This window comes from Hordeum vulgare, chromosome 2H (assembly GCF_904849725.1).
Source record: "Hordeum vulgare subsp. vulgare chromosome 2H, MorexV3_pseudomolecules_assembly, whole genome shotgun sequence".
In the NCBI taxonomy this organism is placed as follows: domain Eukaryota; kingdom Viridiplantae; phylum Streptophyta; class Magnoliopsida; order Poales; family Poaceae; genus Hordeum; species Hordeum vulgare.
The window spans coordinates 293,386,367-293,406,040 of NC_058519.1; the positions used below are offsets into that span (position 1 = coordinate 293,386,367).

General features: G+C 49.9%; 2 protein-coding genes across 4 annotated transcripts; both read right to left on the reverse strand.

Annotated features, from left to right (window-relative positions):
- Positions 1-211: 211 nt before the first annotated feature.
- Positions 212-19,413, reverse strand: LOC123426117 (ADP-ribosylation factor 1). 3 transcript variants are annotated; one of them, XM_045109899.1, is made up of 7 exons: positions 19,072-19,413; positions 18,804-18,976; positions 4,120-4,190; positions 3,887-4,006; positions 3,366-3,484; positions 734-815; positions 212-424 (listed from the first exon to the last, which is right to left on the reverse strand). In XM_045109899.1, the coding sequence occupies exons 2-7, from the start codon at positions 18,949-18,951 to the stop codon at positions 419-421; spliced, it is 546 nt and encodes a 181-aa protein (XP_044965834.1). In that variant the 5' UTR covers positions 18,952-18,976; positions 19,072-19,413; the 3' UTR covers positions 212-418. The 3 variants fall into 3 exon arrangements, with proteins under 3 accessions (XP_044965834.1, XP_044965835.1, XP_044965836.1); XM_045109900.1 differs by having other exon boundaries at positions 19,223-19,390; XM_045109901.1 differs by having other exon boundaries at positions 19,083-19,389.
- LOC123426118 lies at positions 934-3,359 on the reverse strand. The gene is made up of 2 exons (XM_045109902.1): positions 1,832-3,359; positions 934-1,735 (listed from the first exon to the last, which is right to left on the reverse strand). The coding sequence occupies exon 1, from the start codon at positions 2,851-2,853 to the stop codon at positions 2,347-2,349; it is 507 nt and encodes a 168-aa protein (XP_044965837.1). The 5' UTR covers positions 2,854-3,359; the 3' UTR covers positions 934-1,735; positions 1,832-2,346.
- Positions 19,414-19,674: the final 261 nt, after the last annotated feature.

Sequence of the window (19,674 nt, forward strand, 5' to 3'; positions counted from 1 at the left end):
CACCCATGCCAAGCAGGCCTCAATACAATAAATTGCTAACCGAACATGATAACTAGTTAAAAAAATGTAGTCTCTCCGTTCCTAAATGTAAGTCTTTTTAGATATTTCACTACGGAACTATATACGAAACAAAATGAATGAATCTATAGTCTAAAATATGTCTACATACATCTGTATATACTCTTCTAATGAATCTTTAAAAAGACTTATATTTAGGAACGAAAGGAGTATGATATTTGAAATCATTGCAAAATACCAACAAGAGAGATCATCCGAAAGGAAACATTTAACTGGGACATCATTACAAAAATACTGAGCTTGTCAAAGGCACATATTAGATTGGAACAAATAATTCGTCTTAAGTATGAAATGGTACATCCACAACTCCTAGCCAGCTCTGCAGTCAAAATACCAAGCCTCAAGCCTACAGACACCAAAACACGTGTGAATCAAATCAGGCTGTAAACTATTCTCTCCGTCCCAAAATAAGTGATTCGAAAATGACTCAGCTTTATACTAACTTTAATATAAAGTTAAGTCATTTTTGAGTCACTTATTTTAAGACGGAAAGAGTATAATTTTATAGCAGAACAAAGACATTTGTCGAACTAAGTATAGAGTGAATTATAAAGTTGAGTCATTTTTGAGTCACTTATTTTAAGACGGAGAGAATATAATTTTATAGCAGAACAAAGACATTTGTCGAACTAAGTATAGAGTGAATTATAAATACCTTGCTGGCAATGTTATTGGAGAGCCAGTCCAGGCCCTCATACAGACCCTCACCGGATGTAGCACATGTGCTCTGGATATACCTGTTGAAATGAAGAATCTTGAGTTGGTTAGAGCAACTCCAACTGGCCGATCCAAACGGACGGCGGTTTTGTCCGTTTGCTTTTCTTTTTGGGTCGGCAGTGCTACGCGGGTGACCTATTTTATGTCCGCACATTAGATAAAATAGGTCAGCATGCCAACGCCCAAGAGTTCATGCCAGCATACATTGCCGGCCTACATTAAAAACCACCATGCAGTTCATGATGGCACACTTGCCAGCGACCGGCACACATGCCAGCACGCCAAAAGGGGCGGAAATTCGACCACGCCATGTCGACCCGTGGTCATGCCAGCACACTTGACGGCATACAGAAAAGGTTCCGTGATCTTCGTCGTGGATCACAGCTGATCGAACTTGAGCATTTCGGCCTGCATCTTCTCGAACCATAGCCTCTTCCTCGGCGAAACAGTGTTCAGATCAACCTTCATGATCTCCACGCCCGTCTTCATGCTTGCGAGGGCCACTTTTTTCGCCTTGATCCTAACATTGGTGGCCTCAATCTCAAGCATCTTGGTTTGCTTCGCCCCCTCCAACTCAAGCATCTTGGCTTGCCTCTCCGCGTCCATCTTGAGCCTCCTTTGGATTTCCATTAAGGCGTGCATTTGCTCTTCCTTTTCTTGCCGACCCTTCTCCTCCGAAGTCTTTGTTTATCATGCCCTCCACCTTTTCAAGCAAGGCGATCGACGCCGCGTCCCGCATGTCCTCCTTCGAGTTGGTCTTCCCTCACGGCCAGGCCTTCTTGCCGTCACCATGGTCCTGCATAGCTTCTTTCCCCCCACACGCCAAGAGGGCGGCATATTGCGCCTTGAACTTCTCCCGGTTGATGATAGTCCAACAATGGGTGAGATGGAAGGCTTTGTCGTCGTGTTGAACCTTGAATGCCTCCAAAGCTTGAAATACCTACAATTGAAACCAAGCAAGCATATGTGAGCAAATGGACAAGCAATCCACGGGAAAAAAGCGTGGCACGAAAAGGGAATGAGAGGGCATGCATACCATGTCTTGAATGCCGAGGTCGGGCGTGCCTTGATGCTCTCATAGGTGGCATAAAACTTGTTGTACTCTTGTTGAATCACCCTCCAACGCTTTGAAAGTGACACCCATCCACGCTTGCTTTGCATTTGGTACGGGGGAAACTTCTTGCGCTCATGAAACTCACGGTGAACATGAGTCCATAAGGCTGACCACTTTTGTTCGGCGCGATCTTCGGATCTTACCCAATGTCCCTACAACACTCACAAAGGAGCTTGTCCTCAGCCGACGTGTATGCCTTTGTCCGCTTGCTCTTGCGCTTCGGCTTCGCCCCAGCAGCAGTTTAGTTGGTGAGCTCCTCCTTGAACAAAGGCTCCCCGTCGATGTCCATGTCATCGTCCTCCTCCTCAAGACTGAAGTCCTACGCGAACTCATGGTCGAGCGGGAAGCCGTCTAGGCCGACCTGATCTTGCATGAAGGCGTCATGTGGATCATTTATGGCTTGCGTGAACGGCGCTCGGCCGTCCTGGCTTTGGATCTCATCGGGATCGTACGCACCAACCGGCACCTTTGAAGATCATGTTCTTGAGGAAACGGTTGGCCGTGTCATCGTCGACGGCCGCCGGCATTCCGTCGAACAAATTGCGGGCGCCGTTGAGCAAGTCGGCTGGCATCTCGCGTTGTCGTTTCCTCATGCCTCCGAACGATGATCCGTCTGCTACCGACGCGGCGTTGAGGTCGATGGTCACAGGCGCAGGCGTGGAAGGGGCCACGATGCTCACCTCCGGCAAGCATTCCCCGAAGAAGCGGCTACCTTGCAGGTAGACGTGGAAGTCGGGAATCGACTGCGTGCAAGACGCGCGCAGCGACTCCGGCGGCATAATCCGAGGATATGCTGACGAGCCCGTGCTGGCCGCGGCTGGGTTTACCCCTAGGTACAACAAGGCCTCCATCGTTGCCGCCTTCACCCGGGCATTGGTGTCTTCCTGCTGCGCGACAGCGACGAAGGCGGCGGCGGCGGCAGCCTCGCCCCTTGCAGTGCGCATGCCGCCAGCCCTTCTTCTTGGCCGACTCCACGGCCCGCTCCTCGGGTGTCAACTCCTTCTTCTTCTTGGGCAGCGCGACGCCCTTGCGGGGGGCACGGGCCTTGCCTCTTGCTTCGACGGAGGCGACGGGCGAGGCCATTAAGCCTATGGCAGCGACGGCCTCGAAATCGCCGTCCATGGCGATGGAAGCGGGCGCGGGAGCGAGTGGGAGAGTTTGGAGAAAATGGAGGGAAAAGATGGCCGCTTTGTCATCGACTTGCGGGCCAGGGAGGGAAGTAGGCGCGCGTCCGCTTCGTGTCCGCGCCAACGCAAAAATTAGGTCAGGAATGAATCAGCTGCAGACGCACGTCTATTTGAATCGGCGCGTTGGGCCAACTTTTTATCCGCGCGGACCCAAACGAACGGCTACGGACGAAATGGGTCGCCCCGTTGGAGTTGCTCTTATGTAGGTGGATTCCAAAACTTATTCCACAGCAAAAGATAAGCAAGAAAAACAGGTAGGACTTGTTTACCAGTGGCGTTGGCGAAGGGAATGTAATCCAAGCTTATCAGTAATTTCAGCAGCATTCATAGCATTTGGAAGATCTTGCTTGTTGGCAAAGACAAGCAACACAGCATCGCGCAACTCATCCTGTCATCAATAATGACTTTCATATAATGCAGTCGAACAAAATATCAGTTCCTAACTACATAAATTAGAGGTTCCTTAGATGTATGTATGCCAAAGAGGATGTATGCTAGAACAAGTGCAACAAAACCATATACTATAGTAACTCTCTACTAGCTAATAGGCAACAAAAACTGCATGAACAGGCCACTTCCTACAGATATTTTTTCCCAAAAAAGGGGTTAAAAGTTAAAACATAATAAACAGTAAGTGGTCTCATATGAACTTCCTGTCAAAATAATTGCTTCTTCTCACATTAGTGTGTTACACTATGATAGTTCAAACCGTTGCTATGTTAATCAAGCTCGCCAATTGGTTGCTATATTGTATGGATGGCATGATAAGAGTAATCCAGCACAAATGTACCTCATTCAGCATCCTGTGGAGCTCATCTCTGGCTTCAACAACACGGTCCCTATCATTGCTGTCCACAACAAAAATAAGACCCTGTGTGTTCTGGAAGTAATGCCTCCAGAGAGGTCTGATCTGTTCTTACAAGCACAAAGCATCAGCTTAAATGAAATGTAACAATTTCCAGGAAGATTAATGCAAGGAAAACACTGAATTTACAATACACAGAACACTGCAGGAGGTCATACCTTGTCCTGACCGCCAACGTCCCAAACAGTGAAGCTAATGTTCTTGTACTCGACAGTTTCAACATTGAACCCTGCATTTTTTGAAGGAAACATTGTCACCATGTCATTGTTCAAGCTTAAGTAGAGGCTGTTCAATAAGAACATGTGTTCAAAGCATTTTGTCAACTTTTTGTTGATATCAGCCTGTGTAAATATGTGTTCTGGGTCTGGGGTACGACGGAATCATTGGGACGCAACCCGCTCCTCCCCACGCAGGCAACCCGGGAGCCAACCCTAGCCGTCGCCCAACCTCCACTTCCCACCGCCCTCCTCCTGCCACCGCCGCCACCGGAGCGCGCCACCGGGCAAAGCCCGCATGGCATCGGCCACGGCGGGGCCTTCTCCCCCGACACAGGTGGCTCGGCTAAGTAAGGGCAGCACGAACGCACGACGGGCTGGCTGCAATGAGGGCTTGCGCCGACGAACAGGTGCACGGACAAGGCTTGCACGCGTGTGCTGGTGCACGGTTCTAGGAGCAGTGACTGCGGATCTGGCGCTCGGCCAATGCGCCGACAAGTCTGCGGGTGTGTCGTGTGTTGTTGTGGTTGGTGGCAAGCTGTCTAGCGTGTTTGGCCACTGCCAGTGAGAGTTGCTGTGGTGACTGCAGGTTCGGTGAGCTCCAGGTGAAAGCCTAGCAAGACCTAGGTTGATGCTGGCATCGACAGCATCCTAGGATGTCATTCCCTCCTTGGAGACGTCGTCTTGGGAGCCCCTTCACCTACCTAGTCATCTCGATCAAGAGCTCACTAGATGAAAACTCCAAGCTTCGGCCTTGGTCGGAGCGACCGGCGGCGGCGGTCCTCGTCGCTTCCCCATTGGGGGCGACGCCTTGGAGGTCCACTATTGTATATTGACGGTTGCTTGTGTGGCTTTGTTGATTCCATCGGCTAGGCGAGAGCGGCTCCAAAAAACTCAAGTGTTGTATTGGCTTTGGTTGTTTGGACGACAAAGCTATCGACTAGGCTGGTACGCGGCCTCAGGGTTGGTGTGGAAGTCAGAGCGGCGATTCCAAAAATCTCCTAAGAGTAGGGTGTTGGCTTTGGCCACATGGGCAGCAGGGTCGTCGGCTTGATTGGTACGCAGTCTCGAGGCTGGCGTGCACGGATATCGCAGTTATATCAGTCTTCCGCCGGTTTTCCTTATAAAGTGGTCAACTCTTTTCTTAATGAAAAGGTAGAGCTCCTGCCGGTTGCTCAAAAGAAAATTTTATCAGTTATATCATTGTAGAGGACACATGTAATGTTGGCTTCAAGGTCCAGGCTATCTTTTTCTCCATCCTATTATTCAAGCAAGCATTTGATGATTCTGCCTTCTAAATTCGAACAAGAGATAACACATACCAGTGATTTAATCAACCACATCAAGACTTGAAGAAGAGGCAACAATCCTGATGTGCGTAACAATAGTTCAAGCAGGAAGAATACAGAGGTAGTATTACAAGTTTGCAACTTCATTATCAATTAAGAATTTGAGCTTGAGAGGTACTCCCTCTGTCCGAAAATAATTGTCATGGCTTTAGCTCAAATTTGTTATAATTTGAACTAAAGCCACAACACTTCTTTTCAGATGGAGGGAGCAACTTTTATGGCATGCGCTTTAAGTAGAGCAGCCATAGGCTCTTATAACCTTTTCAGGTAGGGAACTAGGGATGCCCTGAAAAAACAGTTACATATTTTTAGACATCAAATAAAATAGGCTCTAATGCTTAGAATTCAGGTTTCCACACAATGTAGATCCATCGAATCCTCATAGTTTAACTAATAACCTTCTATATACAATGAAAAAAACAGATGTTCGGTTGAGAATGAAGTGGACTGTCACAAATTTAGGCTACATCACCCCCCCCCCCCCCCCCCACACACACACACACACACTATAAAACCCGTTACATAATCCCTCAAGTTCCAAAACCAAACAAAACATCGCCTAGACCACGTAAACCTGTTTTGGAAGCCGGTTTTGCTGATGTGGACACATTGTACAGGTTATTAATGCCGACAAGCTTTTCACCAAGTGTCTCGTGCCAATATTAGCATCTCTAGCCCATTCCCCAAGAGTTATATATGGGGCAGAAACTTCCGTTTTGGGGGATTAACAGCCATCTATCCCATCGCCGATTTCCTTTAGCACCCCAAGAAGTAGCGTTTCATCCCCCCAAAAAATTCACACTTCTCATTAAAAATGAGGCCACTCCACTCCCGCATTCATGGCATGGCGGCCAATGGCACGGCACAAATCAATGGACCGCCTCGATCTCCCCACGCCGTCCTAGATTTGTTGATGTTATCCAGAACCATTTTCCCACATCTTCCCAATCGCTGAGCCCTCGCACAGCTTGTCGACGCCTGCCTAGTTCTCCGATCCCGGTCTCGAGCCTTCTTCCATGTCGCAGCAACCGCCACCAAAGGACTGCATCATTAGGCTTATGGATGTGGGGCAAGTGGGCGACGGAGATCCATACCACGGTCGCCTGAAGTGGGTGTGGCTTAGCATGCGCGTACAACATCGCCGTGCTCCACTTATTCGAGAGCCGCGTGACACATAACTTCCTCGAGACGCCACAAACACCATCACGCCCCTTGGTCCGAGAAGGAGCACCTTGCTAACAAGCGCGCTGATGCCGCCTTGGTGGCGGTACTGTTCGAGGATCCACGTATGGTGGCCCCTTGGTGCTCCACTTATTCGAGAGCCGCGTGTCGGTGCACTAGAGACTAGGGTCTCCTGTGCCCCACACTTGTGCACGGGCACCAGCAGCACCCTTGGCGACAGTAAACTAAGAAAGCCGACGGGAAATTAAACCCCAGGCTCAACAAGACCACACCCCACAAAAGGTGTGAAGAACCAGCCCAGGCTACAAGGCACCGACAAACCCTCCTTGCCGAGAAGACTCACAAGGCCCCGGCAAGCCCTCCTTGCCGGGAAGACTCGCAGGACCCCAGCAAGCCCTCCTTGCCGGGAAGATGTCCAAGGCCCCGGCAAGCCATCCTTGCCGGGAAGACGGGCTAGGCCGCAGGCAAGGACGCCAGGCCGGCAGGCTCCCTTCGCCCGCCAGGTATCCCTCCTGCCACAATGCCACCGACCGCCACCGCTCCAGCGCATCCCTCATGCGCGCACAAAGCCCAATTGTCGATACACTTGGGTACGTGTCGAAGCCACCTTGATGCTGGTCAGGTGGCCTGACAAGGCATTTACTGCCCCTGACACCGCAGTAGATGGATAAGCGGTGAACCCTGTTCACTATGCAACCCGTGAGCACACTGTTGGTGACCCATTTGCCTATAAAAGGAGGCCCAAAGCTCATTTCTAGGGGTTGGACCTTTTGGGGTTTAGACTCTTTGATCACCAGCTTAATTATTGTAGCAAATAACCCTACAGTAAGCACCCAATACAAACAAAGCAAGAGTAGGGTTTTACGCGTCAAGCGGCCCGAACCTGGGTAAACGACCTTGCCGGTGATGATCCCTAGTTCCGCTCTTGGCGCCACCTCTCTCCCTCCGCCGAACGATCAAGGAATCCCTAGAGTTTCCCAAAGGCACGTCGTTTTCCCGACATCTTTGGCACGCCAGGTAGGGGGAGCTGCTGAGAGCCTTTTCGCAGATTCTAGCAAGCTCCGCACCAGATCTTGGGAAGTTGAGCGCACCGCCGCGGTTCCCCAAAGCTGGATGCAGCGATGGTCGCTCCACTTCGCTATGGTCTACGAACGCCTGCACGAGCGCGCCGCTGCGCGAGCGCGGGCCAAGGAGGCGGAGACCCCGAGCTTCGACGAGGCCTCCGACGCATACTCCGGCTGACGCACCTCCGCGGAGTGATGCATAGCCGTCGAGGATGCGCCAACAGGTCTGGAAGCCCAGGCACGCACTCCAGCGGAAACGTTTCCCCCCCTTTGGAAGCGTCGCGTCGCCGCCAAAGATGCGCTCGGGGGCTCCGCCAGCACGGCCTGGCAAAAGAGAAAAAGGAGTTATACTCCGGCAACCCCTTTCCTATACGATAGTCAAGGACTATCGGTAAGAACCTTGTCGGTGGGGAAGTTGCCGGGAGAGTGTAACATCCTGCTTGCCGGGGATCTGAGGCCCCGGCAAAAGATCCAAACGTCGCGCGAAGAAGTGCCGTGGCACAACAGATAAGTGATAGAGATTTTAGATGAAATTCTCGAGTAGATAGGTTGTTTCCTTTCTAGAAATCCCAATCTTTGTTTGAGAAATCTACGCGCAGATGGAACATTGTCAGGATCAGTGCACCTTGGCTCTGTTTCGAACTCGTTCAACGACCTGAATGGCCACAGAGCGCCTTCACACTGTTTCGAACTTGTTCAACAGACCAAGCGGCTACGCAGCGCCTTATTTCGCCTCGAGGCGCGCTCGACGATCTAATGGTTGCACTGAGTGCGGCAAGGAGCCTTGCCGGTAATGACACCTCCGACGAACTGCTAAGGATCCGTTCCTCAAAGCACTAGCGGCAGGACCAGTCACGCCGGCAAGCTTCCGGAAAACGCAAAGGGTGTATCATAGAAAGAGGGGGATCAGACACAAAGGAAACAACATTTCATTCATCTGTTTGAGGCAAACTCAGACATATTACATGGATGATTTTTACTACTCTAACCTATGATACTGTCTTTTGGCGAGGGACATGCTTGCCGGACAGAAGGTCAAGAAGACAAAAGGCGTGACGGCCTTCGGCGCAACCCAGGCTGGTTCCTCCTGGACCAGCACTGCGCAGAGGAGAACGAGGCCGGAGGACAGGGCGACCGGAAGGGATGAAGAAGTCGGACCCCGCGATCGCGCCTCCTCAAAGACGAGGCGCCGATGCCGGCTCCGGCAAAGTAACCCCGCCGGGCGGGGGAGAGGCGTGAGCTGGCCTCAGCGGCATGGCCGGCTGTCAGTTAGAGCTCGGGGTGTGTGGGGACCCCGACTTACCAGTCGAGATCGTCAATGAACGTGCTCAGTGATCCGAGAGATAAATGCTCACCGAACACGCAGATACTGAATAATAAGAGTCTTACATCCAAGTACCGAATTATTACATCGTATGACCGAATGATCAAGTTCACGAGTAGGGCCTAAAAGGCCAAATCACACGGATACATCTAGTAGCGGAAATCTTAGGGCTAAGCGGGTGCCCATGCCATCAGCCTACACCAACAGGCATTCTGACTGGGAAGCGTCCTAGTTCGCAGGGCCGTCTCCAAAGACGTACTCTTCTTCAAACTCCGGTCCTTCCATGTCTGGTCAATATTATAACCAGTGGCAAGCCAATGAGTACTTTTGAATGTACTCGCAAACAGCCCACACGAGATGAACAATGCAAGTGAAGGATAACAATAATATGCATCTTTGGTGGATATCATCTTGGTGGTAAACAGACATGATCATGGGTATGCAACATAAGTTAAATGTTACTTTGAAGAACAGGTTACAGATATCAATATATCTGCCAAGGGCTGAACACTCCGGGTTCACCCTATATGCCAAGTCACCAAACTTGGTCATATCAACTCTTTTATTTTAACACCATGTTACCACATACTCACACACACTTGGTTTATGCGGAAACGACTGGACGTAGTTTAAGCAGAATTACCCAACTGTCCTTGACCGTGGACACGGCTATTCGAATAGTTTTACACTCTGCAGAGGTAGTACGCTGGACCCACGAGATCCGGGAAACTTTCGTGTCATCCATAACTCGCCGTATATAACATACCCGAGGTAAGTACCCGATCAATGCCTTTCCCCTGACGATAATAGACAAAGAGGTCCACTCGATTGGTACCCAGCCCACATGTTGTACGTCTTACGAGCACCGACTCTGGACAATATCAACCATGCGGGGACCAACGGTGTGACTGGAACACGTAAAAACGGCATAGTCGCCCTACCTGGCACAACCCCATCACGAGAGTGACCACACATCACTCCCGCCACTAGTAATGTGGCTCTTTGCTAGCACCGACCAGAGTAATCAACAAAGCCCCGTCCCATAAAGGGGTAACGTGGTCGTACATGTAAGGTTGGGACGATCGACACATCATAAATCTAATCCCATTTCCGAAACCATACTCACTCAAAATACCCGGTGCACCACTTCACCAAAAGTGGCCACCTACCTCATCATCACCCTCGGGCATTAGTGGCACCCGAGGGGTTTTCATAACCTTGGTTTTATGTCATCATCATGCTCATGCTAATACTATTCTAACGTTACTTGTCGTACATGATATTAGCATGACCCTCATAGGTGGTAGGATCAAGTTCAATGCATGTGCTCCGGACGAGCCATCGGTAACATCACTTCAATGATTTATCATATGCAACAGAAATATTTGCTACACTACCATGCATCATAACATATGCTCAGACATGGTCAAAGGGCTGCTTGCCTTTGCTCTCATAAGTTCTCGGGGTCTTCGAGGTCTTCCGATCCAACTCCGAGTATTCCGTCTACTCCGTCAACTATCGTCGGAAACAAACACAATAAGCCACACAACAAGCAGAAATAAAAAGGGCTACAAAAATGGAAGTTATATTTTTCTTGGACCTCTCTGATCATAAGAAAAATACCTGAAGCTTGCCATAGGAGATTTGAATCATCAAAGATTTTTGGATGGATGAGAAGAGGAATAGGTGATCTCTAAAGATGCCTACAGAAAATATCATGATAAAAATGAGTGAAGGCACTCATTTAATAGAGCATAATTTTAGAAATATTTAGGGAGTTGTTTCACTGGATTTGGAGTTGGCATGAATATTCTAGGGATTTTATAACATGGAATAAATAGCAAAAGGGAGCTATTTATTTATGGCAACAGAAATATGTCATAGAAAAATGTTGACCAAGGCTTCAAAAATAGGGCATGATATTAGATGTCTCTGGAATTTGGAATCACTTCATTTGGAGTTGATTTAAATCCTGTAGGAATTTACAAAGTGGGGTTTAAAATATTCAAATGGGCATTTGAATATTAATTCCCACAGAAAGTCTTCTGGAAAAATATGCAATGCACATATGTGGATAGGTTTTGAATTTAGGAACCTGCAGAATTTTGAATCATCAGATTTGGAACTAGAGTAAATTTACTATGGATTTTACAAGTTCCTGATAAAAGAAGATGCAAAAGGGCTAAACCGGGAGGTTAAACTGCGCCCATGGCGCTAAATAGGCCTCGGGCCGGCCCAACTGAGCGGCTGGAGCGCACAAGGGCCACGCTGGAGGCGTATTCGCCCGAGTGCGCGTTCGCAGCGGGGAGGCGGCAAAGGCGGAGGCGCTACCACTTAAGTGGCGCGGCCCACCTGGCTGCCTCACCAGCCAGCTGAAGCACGGGGCCCGCTGGCCTTCTTCAACCTCCCGCCGTGGGGAGGCAGAGGAGGCTCGACGAAGCTCGCCAGCGCCACAAGGCACCGTTCCCGCTGACCCGGCCACCGGTGCACTCGGGAAGGCCTCCCGCGTCTTTAGGGTTTAGGCGCTACCACTTAAGTGGCGCGGCCCACCTGGCTGCCTCACCAGCCAGCTGAAGCACGGGGCCCGCTGGCCTTCTTCAACCTCCCGCCGTGGGGAGGCAGAGGAGGCTCGACGAAGCTCGCCAGCGCCACAGGGCCCCGTTCCCGCTGACCCGGCCACCGGTGCACTCGGGAAGGCCTCCCGCGTCTGACCAGGGGTCAGTCCCCCGCAGAGGAGCGCAGGGGAGAGGGGCTCCTGGCCGCGGCGGAGGTTGGCAACGGCGAGCGTGGACAGGCCGGCTCGGCAGGGGAGAGAGGGAACTAGGTGGAGGGGAAGCTTCAGGGGAGCGTGGGGGACGCCCAAGTGTCGCAGAACAAAGGGGAGGGGCTCGGGAGAGCCGAGATTTAGGTGAGGCCAAGGCGACGTCGTGGCGGCCATGGAAGAAGGGGGAGAGGGAGGAGAGCTTGGAAGAGAAGGGGAGGCTCAAGAGCTTCACAGGAGAAGGGGAGGAGGAACTGAGGGAGCCATAGAGGCTCGTGGGAGCGCTTAAGTGGAGAGGGCAACACAGGAGGGCTCGGGAGCTCTGGGTGCTCCCTGTGCATGGCGTCCACGCGCCCCAGAAGGAGCTTGGAAGCTAGCAGGTGCCGGGAAGTGGCTTGACTGGTCAAGGGAAAGGGTTGTGACATACTGAGACAAATTGATTCGGCTAGAAACGGTCGGGAGGAAAGAAACAAGGTGTAGAGCACCGTTTCTACACTTTAGGGAGGTGGTCACCACCCCACTTGGTGTCCTGGGCCACCCCTTGGCCAAGCCAAGGTGTCAAACATGCAAGGCATGAGTGCCACAATGCACTGGTGGAGTTTGGACAGATATGGAGCTAGTTTGAATTGGTTTGAACACTGATTAAGTTTGCAACAGGAAACTAGGGGCTGGCAGAAGTGGTTTTCAAAGGGGAAGTCTTGGGGTGAAACCATGTCTAGCAGCATCTGGTATGGAAGGACTACACCACTGCAAGGTTTCAGCTCAAGCAAGGGAGGGTAGCTAGTACTTGTTGTACAAAGCTATATTTCAGCCTGAAATCTGGTTGTAGATGTGCTGCTCATTTTCTCCACATGAGCATGCCATCTTTTGGCTTGAAACAATGCTTTGGAATGCTAGGAACCCTCTGGCAAGAGGTGGGGGCTTTGGCTTAAGCAGGAGTGGGGCAAGAGGGGTAAAAGTGATGATCCAAGGGTGAAAATGAGTGGTAGCTACAAAGGGTCTCTTTCCAATAATTGACCAGTCGCCATGGAAATGTTACTGGAGGTAAAATGTAACTATAGAAAGTTGTGGTAGAAAGTTGAGCTCAAGGGTAAAAGTGGAAGGGGCCAAAGTAGCCATTAAAGTAAGTGCACACAAGGTGTTTGATGAGTGTCAGGGCAATCAGATGGACTTCAATGGATATGAAACTTAACAGCATCAAACAATAGATGAAAATAAGCTTGGACACCAAATTTGGGATTTGGTGGAGAAGGTTTCAAATGTAGACTTGGAAAACCCATGAAATGGGCAGAAATGGCTTTCTGCTTACAAAATCATTCAAATCAATTCCCACAAATTCAATATTTGGTGTGGGGGCATTATTTGAGCATTAAGGCATGCACAAAAAGTTTGGGGTCAAATAGAGAAACTTTATAATGTAAAATTTCCCAAAGTCAGAAATCAACAGAGAGGGTTTTGAGGGGCTTGGGACAAGTTCTTCTATTATCCTTGATGCACCACTTGGTGTGGATGCATTATTGGAGTATAAGAACATGTCCACCAAATATGACCACAATTGAAGACACTTGACAATGTAGAGTTGCTCAAATTTGGATCTGGACAGATAGGGTTTAGAATAATTAGGGGAGTCAAGATTGAGATTGAGATGAAAGTTGGCAAGATCATCAAACATGTCATAGGTGACATGTTGGAATTTTACTGGAATTTATTGAGAAATATTCCAAAAGCTTGAAATAGGCAGGAAGAGTTCTGAAGGGGTTTGCCCAATAATTTTAACATGACCATGTGTTGGAACTCATATATATGGAATATATATGTCCACTGACTTTCCCAAATATTTTGAAAGCAATAAAAATAACTTTCCTTCATAAGAGACCATTTTTTGTCCTCCAAGAAGGCATTTAAATAAAATGGTAAAATAACTTTTAAAATAATGATTTTGTGGTTTTTGGAAATCATTTTGATAATGGATTTTAAATAAAATAATTGGTGCAAAATAAATTTCCTAATTTGAGGACTTGTAGTACAAATCCCATCTCAGGGGGTTTTGAAAGCTTAATTCAAGGAAATGCTTTTTGGTGAAAATAATATTGATAAAGTAAGTTTTTGGTCCTAAACACATGGCATGATCATTAGGCAGGAGTTTTGGGCTAAGGAGATGAGTCTGAAGAGTAATAAGAATTATTGAGAATCAAACACAAGCATACAAGCAAGCAAGCAAGCAATAGTCACTTCAAGCATCAAAAGCATTCACAAAAATTTAATTGGTCCTAATTTTTGAAATAAGTTAATTTTTCAAGAAAGCTAAACACAGGGTGTTACAGGGTGTCGTGCTCCGACTTGACGCCCCGAGATCCTGACCTGCCAAGAGCGCCACTACCACTGTTGTCCTCCTCGTCGCTATCGCTCAAGGAGGGACATTCGGCGCCGCTCGAGCTCTCTTCGCAATAGCCGAGACGCACACCTGAGCGCCCATAAAACTTGACGGATAGCATATTATCCTACGCCAGCTTGAAGCGGAGGACATGCCCATCCTCGAGGTTGTGGGTGCGGGCGAAGGCTTTCCAGCCCCGCCCGAGCAACATGGAGCGGCGTTCCGGGTACTCCACGTGCACCTGCATAGCGTCGCGGGAGCAGCCGTACGCCCGCAACCACAAGACGGGAGGCTTGGCGGCCTCCATCGCCCTGGCAAACTACAGCGTGCAGCTCCACGACGAACTACAGCGTGCAGATGGCCCCGAGGAACACCGTGCAGCTCCACGACGAACTACAGCGTCGTCCCGTCCGAGTGCCCGCCCCATGAAGGAGAAGCTGGCGCTAGGGGAGAAGACGGGGTGCTAGAGTAGCATCTCGCCTTCCCCGGTTACGGCCTCCACGGCGACCGCGGCCCCTTGCCCCTCCACCACCTCGGGCGCTCGGGCCGCCCTCCGCAGCTGCGGCCGCTGAAGTTGTGGCATGATCCGAATGGGATCCTCTTGCCGCCCTGGCGGCCGCCCTCGCCCTGGTTAGGGGTGAGCGCCACCTGATGCTAAGGAAGACACTGCAGAAACAAGCTGGGGATGCTGAGTGTTTCGGGAGTTGGATGGATGAGCAAAACCCCCTCGCAAACCTCCTAATTTATAGGGCGAGGCGCGGGGGCTAGCTCTCCTCACTCCAGAAACCACCGTCCCTCTCGCCCAATCACCCCTGATCACGGGCGAACAGGGAACCGCCCTGTTGCACAAATGCATGCGGGGGCGGGCCCTGCCACGACTGTGACCTTTAAGGCCACGAACGCCACTTGCCTGACCGTTACTGTGCATGCCTCACGCGTGGCAGTAATGCTTCGGGAGGTGGGAAGGCCAGTGTGCGCACGCCTCTCCACCTCGCACGCTCGATGCGCGACGTGGGGAAGGGCCACTTGCAATGGCTCCAAGCTGCCAATCGCCCTATCACGGAAGCCCATGCACCACTTTGGGTCTGGCCCAACTACGCATCGTGCACGTGTGTGGCCCAGGCCCGAGGGCTCCTGTCGGTGCACTAGAGACTAGGGTCTCCTGTGCCCCAGACTTGTGTATGGCCACCAGCAGCACCCTTGGCGACAGTATACTAAGAGAGCCGACGGGAAGTTAAACCCCAGGCTCACCAAGACCACACCCCACCAAAGGTGTGAAGAACCAGCCCAGGCTACAAGGCCCCGGCAAGCCCTCCTTGCCGGGAAGACTCGCAGGGCCCTGGCAAGCCCTCCTTGCCGGGAAGATGTCCAAGGCCCCGGCAAGCCATCCTTGCCGGGAAGACGGGCTAGGCCGCAGGCAAGGACGCCAGGCCGGCAGGCTCCCTTCGCCCGCCAGGTGTCCCTCCTGCCATAGTGCCACCGACCGCCACCGCTCCAGCGCATCCCTCATGCGCCAGCACAAAGCCCAGGTGTCGATACACTTGGGTACGTGTCGAAGCCACCTTGATGCTGGTCAGGGGGGCTGACAAGGCATTTACTGCCCCTGACACCGCAGTAGAAGGATAAGCGGTGAACCCTGTTCACTATGCAACCCGTGAGCACACTGTTGGTGACCCCTTTGCCTATAAAAGGAGGCCCAAAGCTCATTTCTAGGGGTTGGACCTTTTAGGGTTTAGACTCTTTGATCACCAACTTAATTACTGTAGCAAATAACCCTACAGTAAGCATCCAATACAAACAAAGCAGGAGTAGGGTTTTACACGCCAAGCGGCCCGAACCTGGGTAAACGACCTTGCCGGTGCTGATTGCTAGTTCCGCTCTTGGCGCCACCTCTCTCCCTCCGCCGAACGATCAAGGGATCCTTAGAGTTTCCCATGGTGTCGTTTTCCCTACACCGCGCGAAGCATAACTTCCTCAAGACGCCACAAACACCATCACGCCCCTTGGTCCGAGAAGGAGCACCTCGCTAACAAGCGCGCTGATGCCGCCTTGGTGGCCGCACTGTTCGAGGACCCGCGTATCATCAATGAGAATCATGCCTTCTTAGTGTATGTGGAGAATGCACGCACGATCGAGCACGAGTGTCGCGAGATCATCCACCTCATCGATGATGACTCGATGTGCTGGAGTGAGCGCACTACCAACGACCATGGGGCCAACCCCTGCGACGGGGGGTGGGCGTGGGGGTGGGTGTGTGTTTGTTCCACATCTACTTTGGGTCTGACTTCTTGGAATTCTCCTAGTAGAGCTCCTCTTCATATATCTAGTTCTATTTAGTTTATATACTCCCTCTGTTTTAACTTACACCACATATTAGCTTTGACCTAAGTCAAACTTTTTAAAAGTTTGACCAAGTTCATGAAAAACAATCTAAACTTTCACAATAAAAAATACTCCCTCCGTTCCTAAATATAAGTCTTTTAAGAGATTTCACTAGGGGTCTACATACGGAACAAAATGAGTGAATCTACACTCTAAAGTATGTCTATATACATCCGTATGTAGTCCACTAGTGGAACCTCTAAAAAGACTTATATTTAGGAACGGAGGGAGTATATATGGTACGAAAATATATTGAATGGTGATTCCAATAGTATGGATTTGGTATTGTGGATGTTAATAACTTTTTGTATAAAGTTGGCCAAAGTTTAGAAAGTTTAACTCGTGACAAAAGTAATAGGCGAAGTAAATAAAAATGGAGGGAGTATGTAATATGTAGATGCTTTAGTAAGTTTGATGTCAACATAGTGGTATTGTAGTAGGTAATGGAATGTTTAACTATGCAATTAAGTAATACAAATTTGTGTTTGAAGAATTTGTGTGCAAACAAAATTATTTGGGGGATAAAGTCTTGGGGTTGGGGCTAGGCATATAGAAGTTCAATTCCCTAAGGAATGAAAAAATAAAGGAAGGGGGTAGGATGGGGAGTTAAAAAATAGGGGATTGTCAAGAGATGCTCTTGTCGCACCTTGACCTTGCTAATCATAGCGTAGCATCCACCACGGTCGAGGCGCACCAACCGCGCCTTCAACACTGACAAAGCTCCGCTCAAGCACTTTACGACCATGAGGCGAACGGCGATGTGGGGCGAGCGCCATGGTGCACGAAGCCCGTGGCAAACTACAACATTTGGTGGACATGGCACCGGCTCAGGTATGGTAGGAGTAGAATGTGCCCTACTGCCTGCACTGACTTCTTATGCATCCTTGCGTTGAGATGCATACTTGCGGTGAGAAACAACATTGGATGGACGTGGCCCTGGCTCGGGTATGGCAAGAGCATCATGGCCCCCAATGCTTATGCTGACATCTTATTTGTCCTCACGATGAGAAGCCAAGGCTACTTACTTAGCTAAGCTAGTTGTGTGTCACAACACTAGCGGCCACTGTTGTTGTGTTTGATCTAACACAGGAGGAGGCACGAGGCCCTTCGGCATTGCTCACTGCTCCTACACACTACTACATCTTGACACCGCCAAGACACTTCCCATCATCACATAGCTGCAAGCCACCGCTATCGGCAACACCCAGTACCCCACCTCCCATATCAACCGACGCCCTATCAAGCTGATCGGTATCAACGAAGCATACAAGTGAGAGGAACCACCAGCACACACACTCAAGTCATTATACCAATCTAGGTGAGTCAAATCTCGCTGGCACCAGAACAACACGTGTGAAGGGGTTTGAGTCGACAAAGGACGAGCCGGTGCTACAAGTAGTGTTGTCATGGTCTGCGGGAGGTGAGCCCCTACGCAGTGTTGTCGTGGTCTGCGAGGGGTCCTAAAACGGCATAGCTTGCTCAGATGCAAGCAGGTAGGTGCACAATGGAAACAAGGACGACGAGAAGTGGGTGCACAACAATTGTATGCATGAAGAGAAAACGGTTCACACTGGTGCTGCTGACCTACGCTCTCCTCTAGTGGACCATCTCACATCGCTCCTCCTTGCATGGCATCCTCTCCTACCTCATAGCACATATTGTTCCCACGCAGGAGTCGATAACCTCTTCCCACCAGCATGGTGCGGGTGCCAGGTTTAACTCCGAGACTACACCGCAGAGATGTTGTGTCTCACATGTGTCAGGACTGCAGGACAGCTTTTCTAGGAAGGCACTGCTATAATGGTTCCCAGGATGATTTGCCAGTACAAGTTAAAAAATAAATCCTAGTCCGCATACTATGTGGATCAAACCATCTTCAGAACTTCCACACACAAAAAAAACATCTTCAAAACCAGCTTGGAGGTATGCGATCAGGTGTGTTGCCTGGTTTGGAAACTTGAGGTGATTATATAACCAAATTTGGAGTTAATGTGGTAATGTAGCCAGATCGTGAAAGTTTAGGGGGTATATGAACTCTTTTCTTTGGTTGATTAATTACAGCCTAACATTTTCTCCCAACTATTGGTTAGCCAAAATATTGGCTAGAGATACCTTGACCCTATTGCTAAAAAATTGCACCAAGAATAGTTTCAAAGACTAGCATGCAAACAAGACGAGAAGCACATCTCACCGATAGTTGGGATGGTGGTAACGATCTCGCCGAGCTTAAGCTTGTAAAGGATGGTAGTCTTTCCGGCGGCATCAAGACCGACCATGAGGATCCGCATCTCCTTCTTGGCGAAGAGCCGGCTGAAGAGCTTCCCGAACGCGAGCCCCATCTCGCCCTTACACTCTTCCGATCACCTGAAATTCACGACCATTGCTCGCTCAGATCTACATTACGGGATCCAGCCCGAAAAACAAACGTCTCAATACACATCCTCATGCGCAAATCTAACCCCACGCTGACCGGTCGCAGATCTAGCGCCGCCGAGAACCACGCAATTCGAATGTCAGATCCAATCTTTGGATCGGTGATCTCGGCAGAAAATCGATGACCGATTCCTCTGTGGCAACGGGAACAGACAGGGAGATAATAGTCGTGCCTACCGGCTGGGGAGGAAATGGGGTGGGGTAGTGGGGATCCTCCTTGATAAGGATGGCAGTTTGGTCATGCGTATGGGTATCGCGGGTACTACGGCGAGGTTGATGGTGCCGCCGCGGCGCGATGCTTCAGACGGGCGTCTTGTGCGTCCCGCTAGAAGTAAGCTGCGGCGCTATGTATTCCCAACTGCATAGGGCACCTAAGAGAATTTAGATTTTCCAAAAGTATTTGTCGCGTAGGCAATTAAATCCTCGCAGTGCATGCATGCCTATTGATTCGCTATTCATCCTGAAATTTGAGAAAGGTTGGCGTAGGAGTGGGTTAGTATAGGTGGTTCATTTGAAAAATTAAATATGTGTTATATATCACGAAAAGTATATCACTCTACACGAATGTAGATTTTAAATATATATTTTTTGTCACATATGATACATATTTAGATAGTTAAATTGTCGAC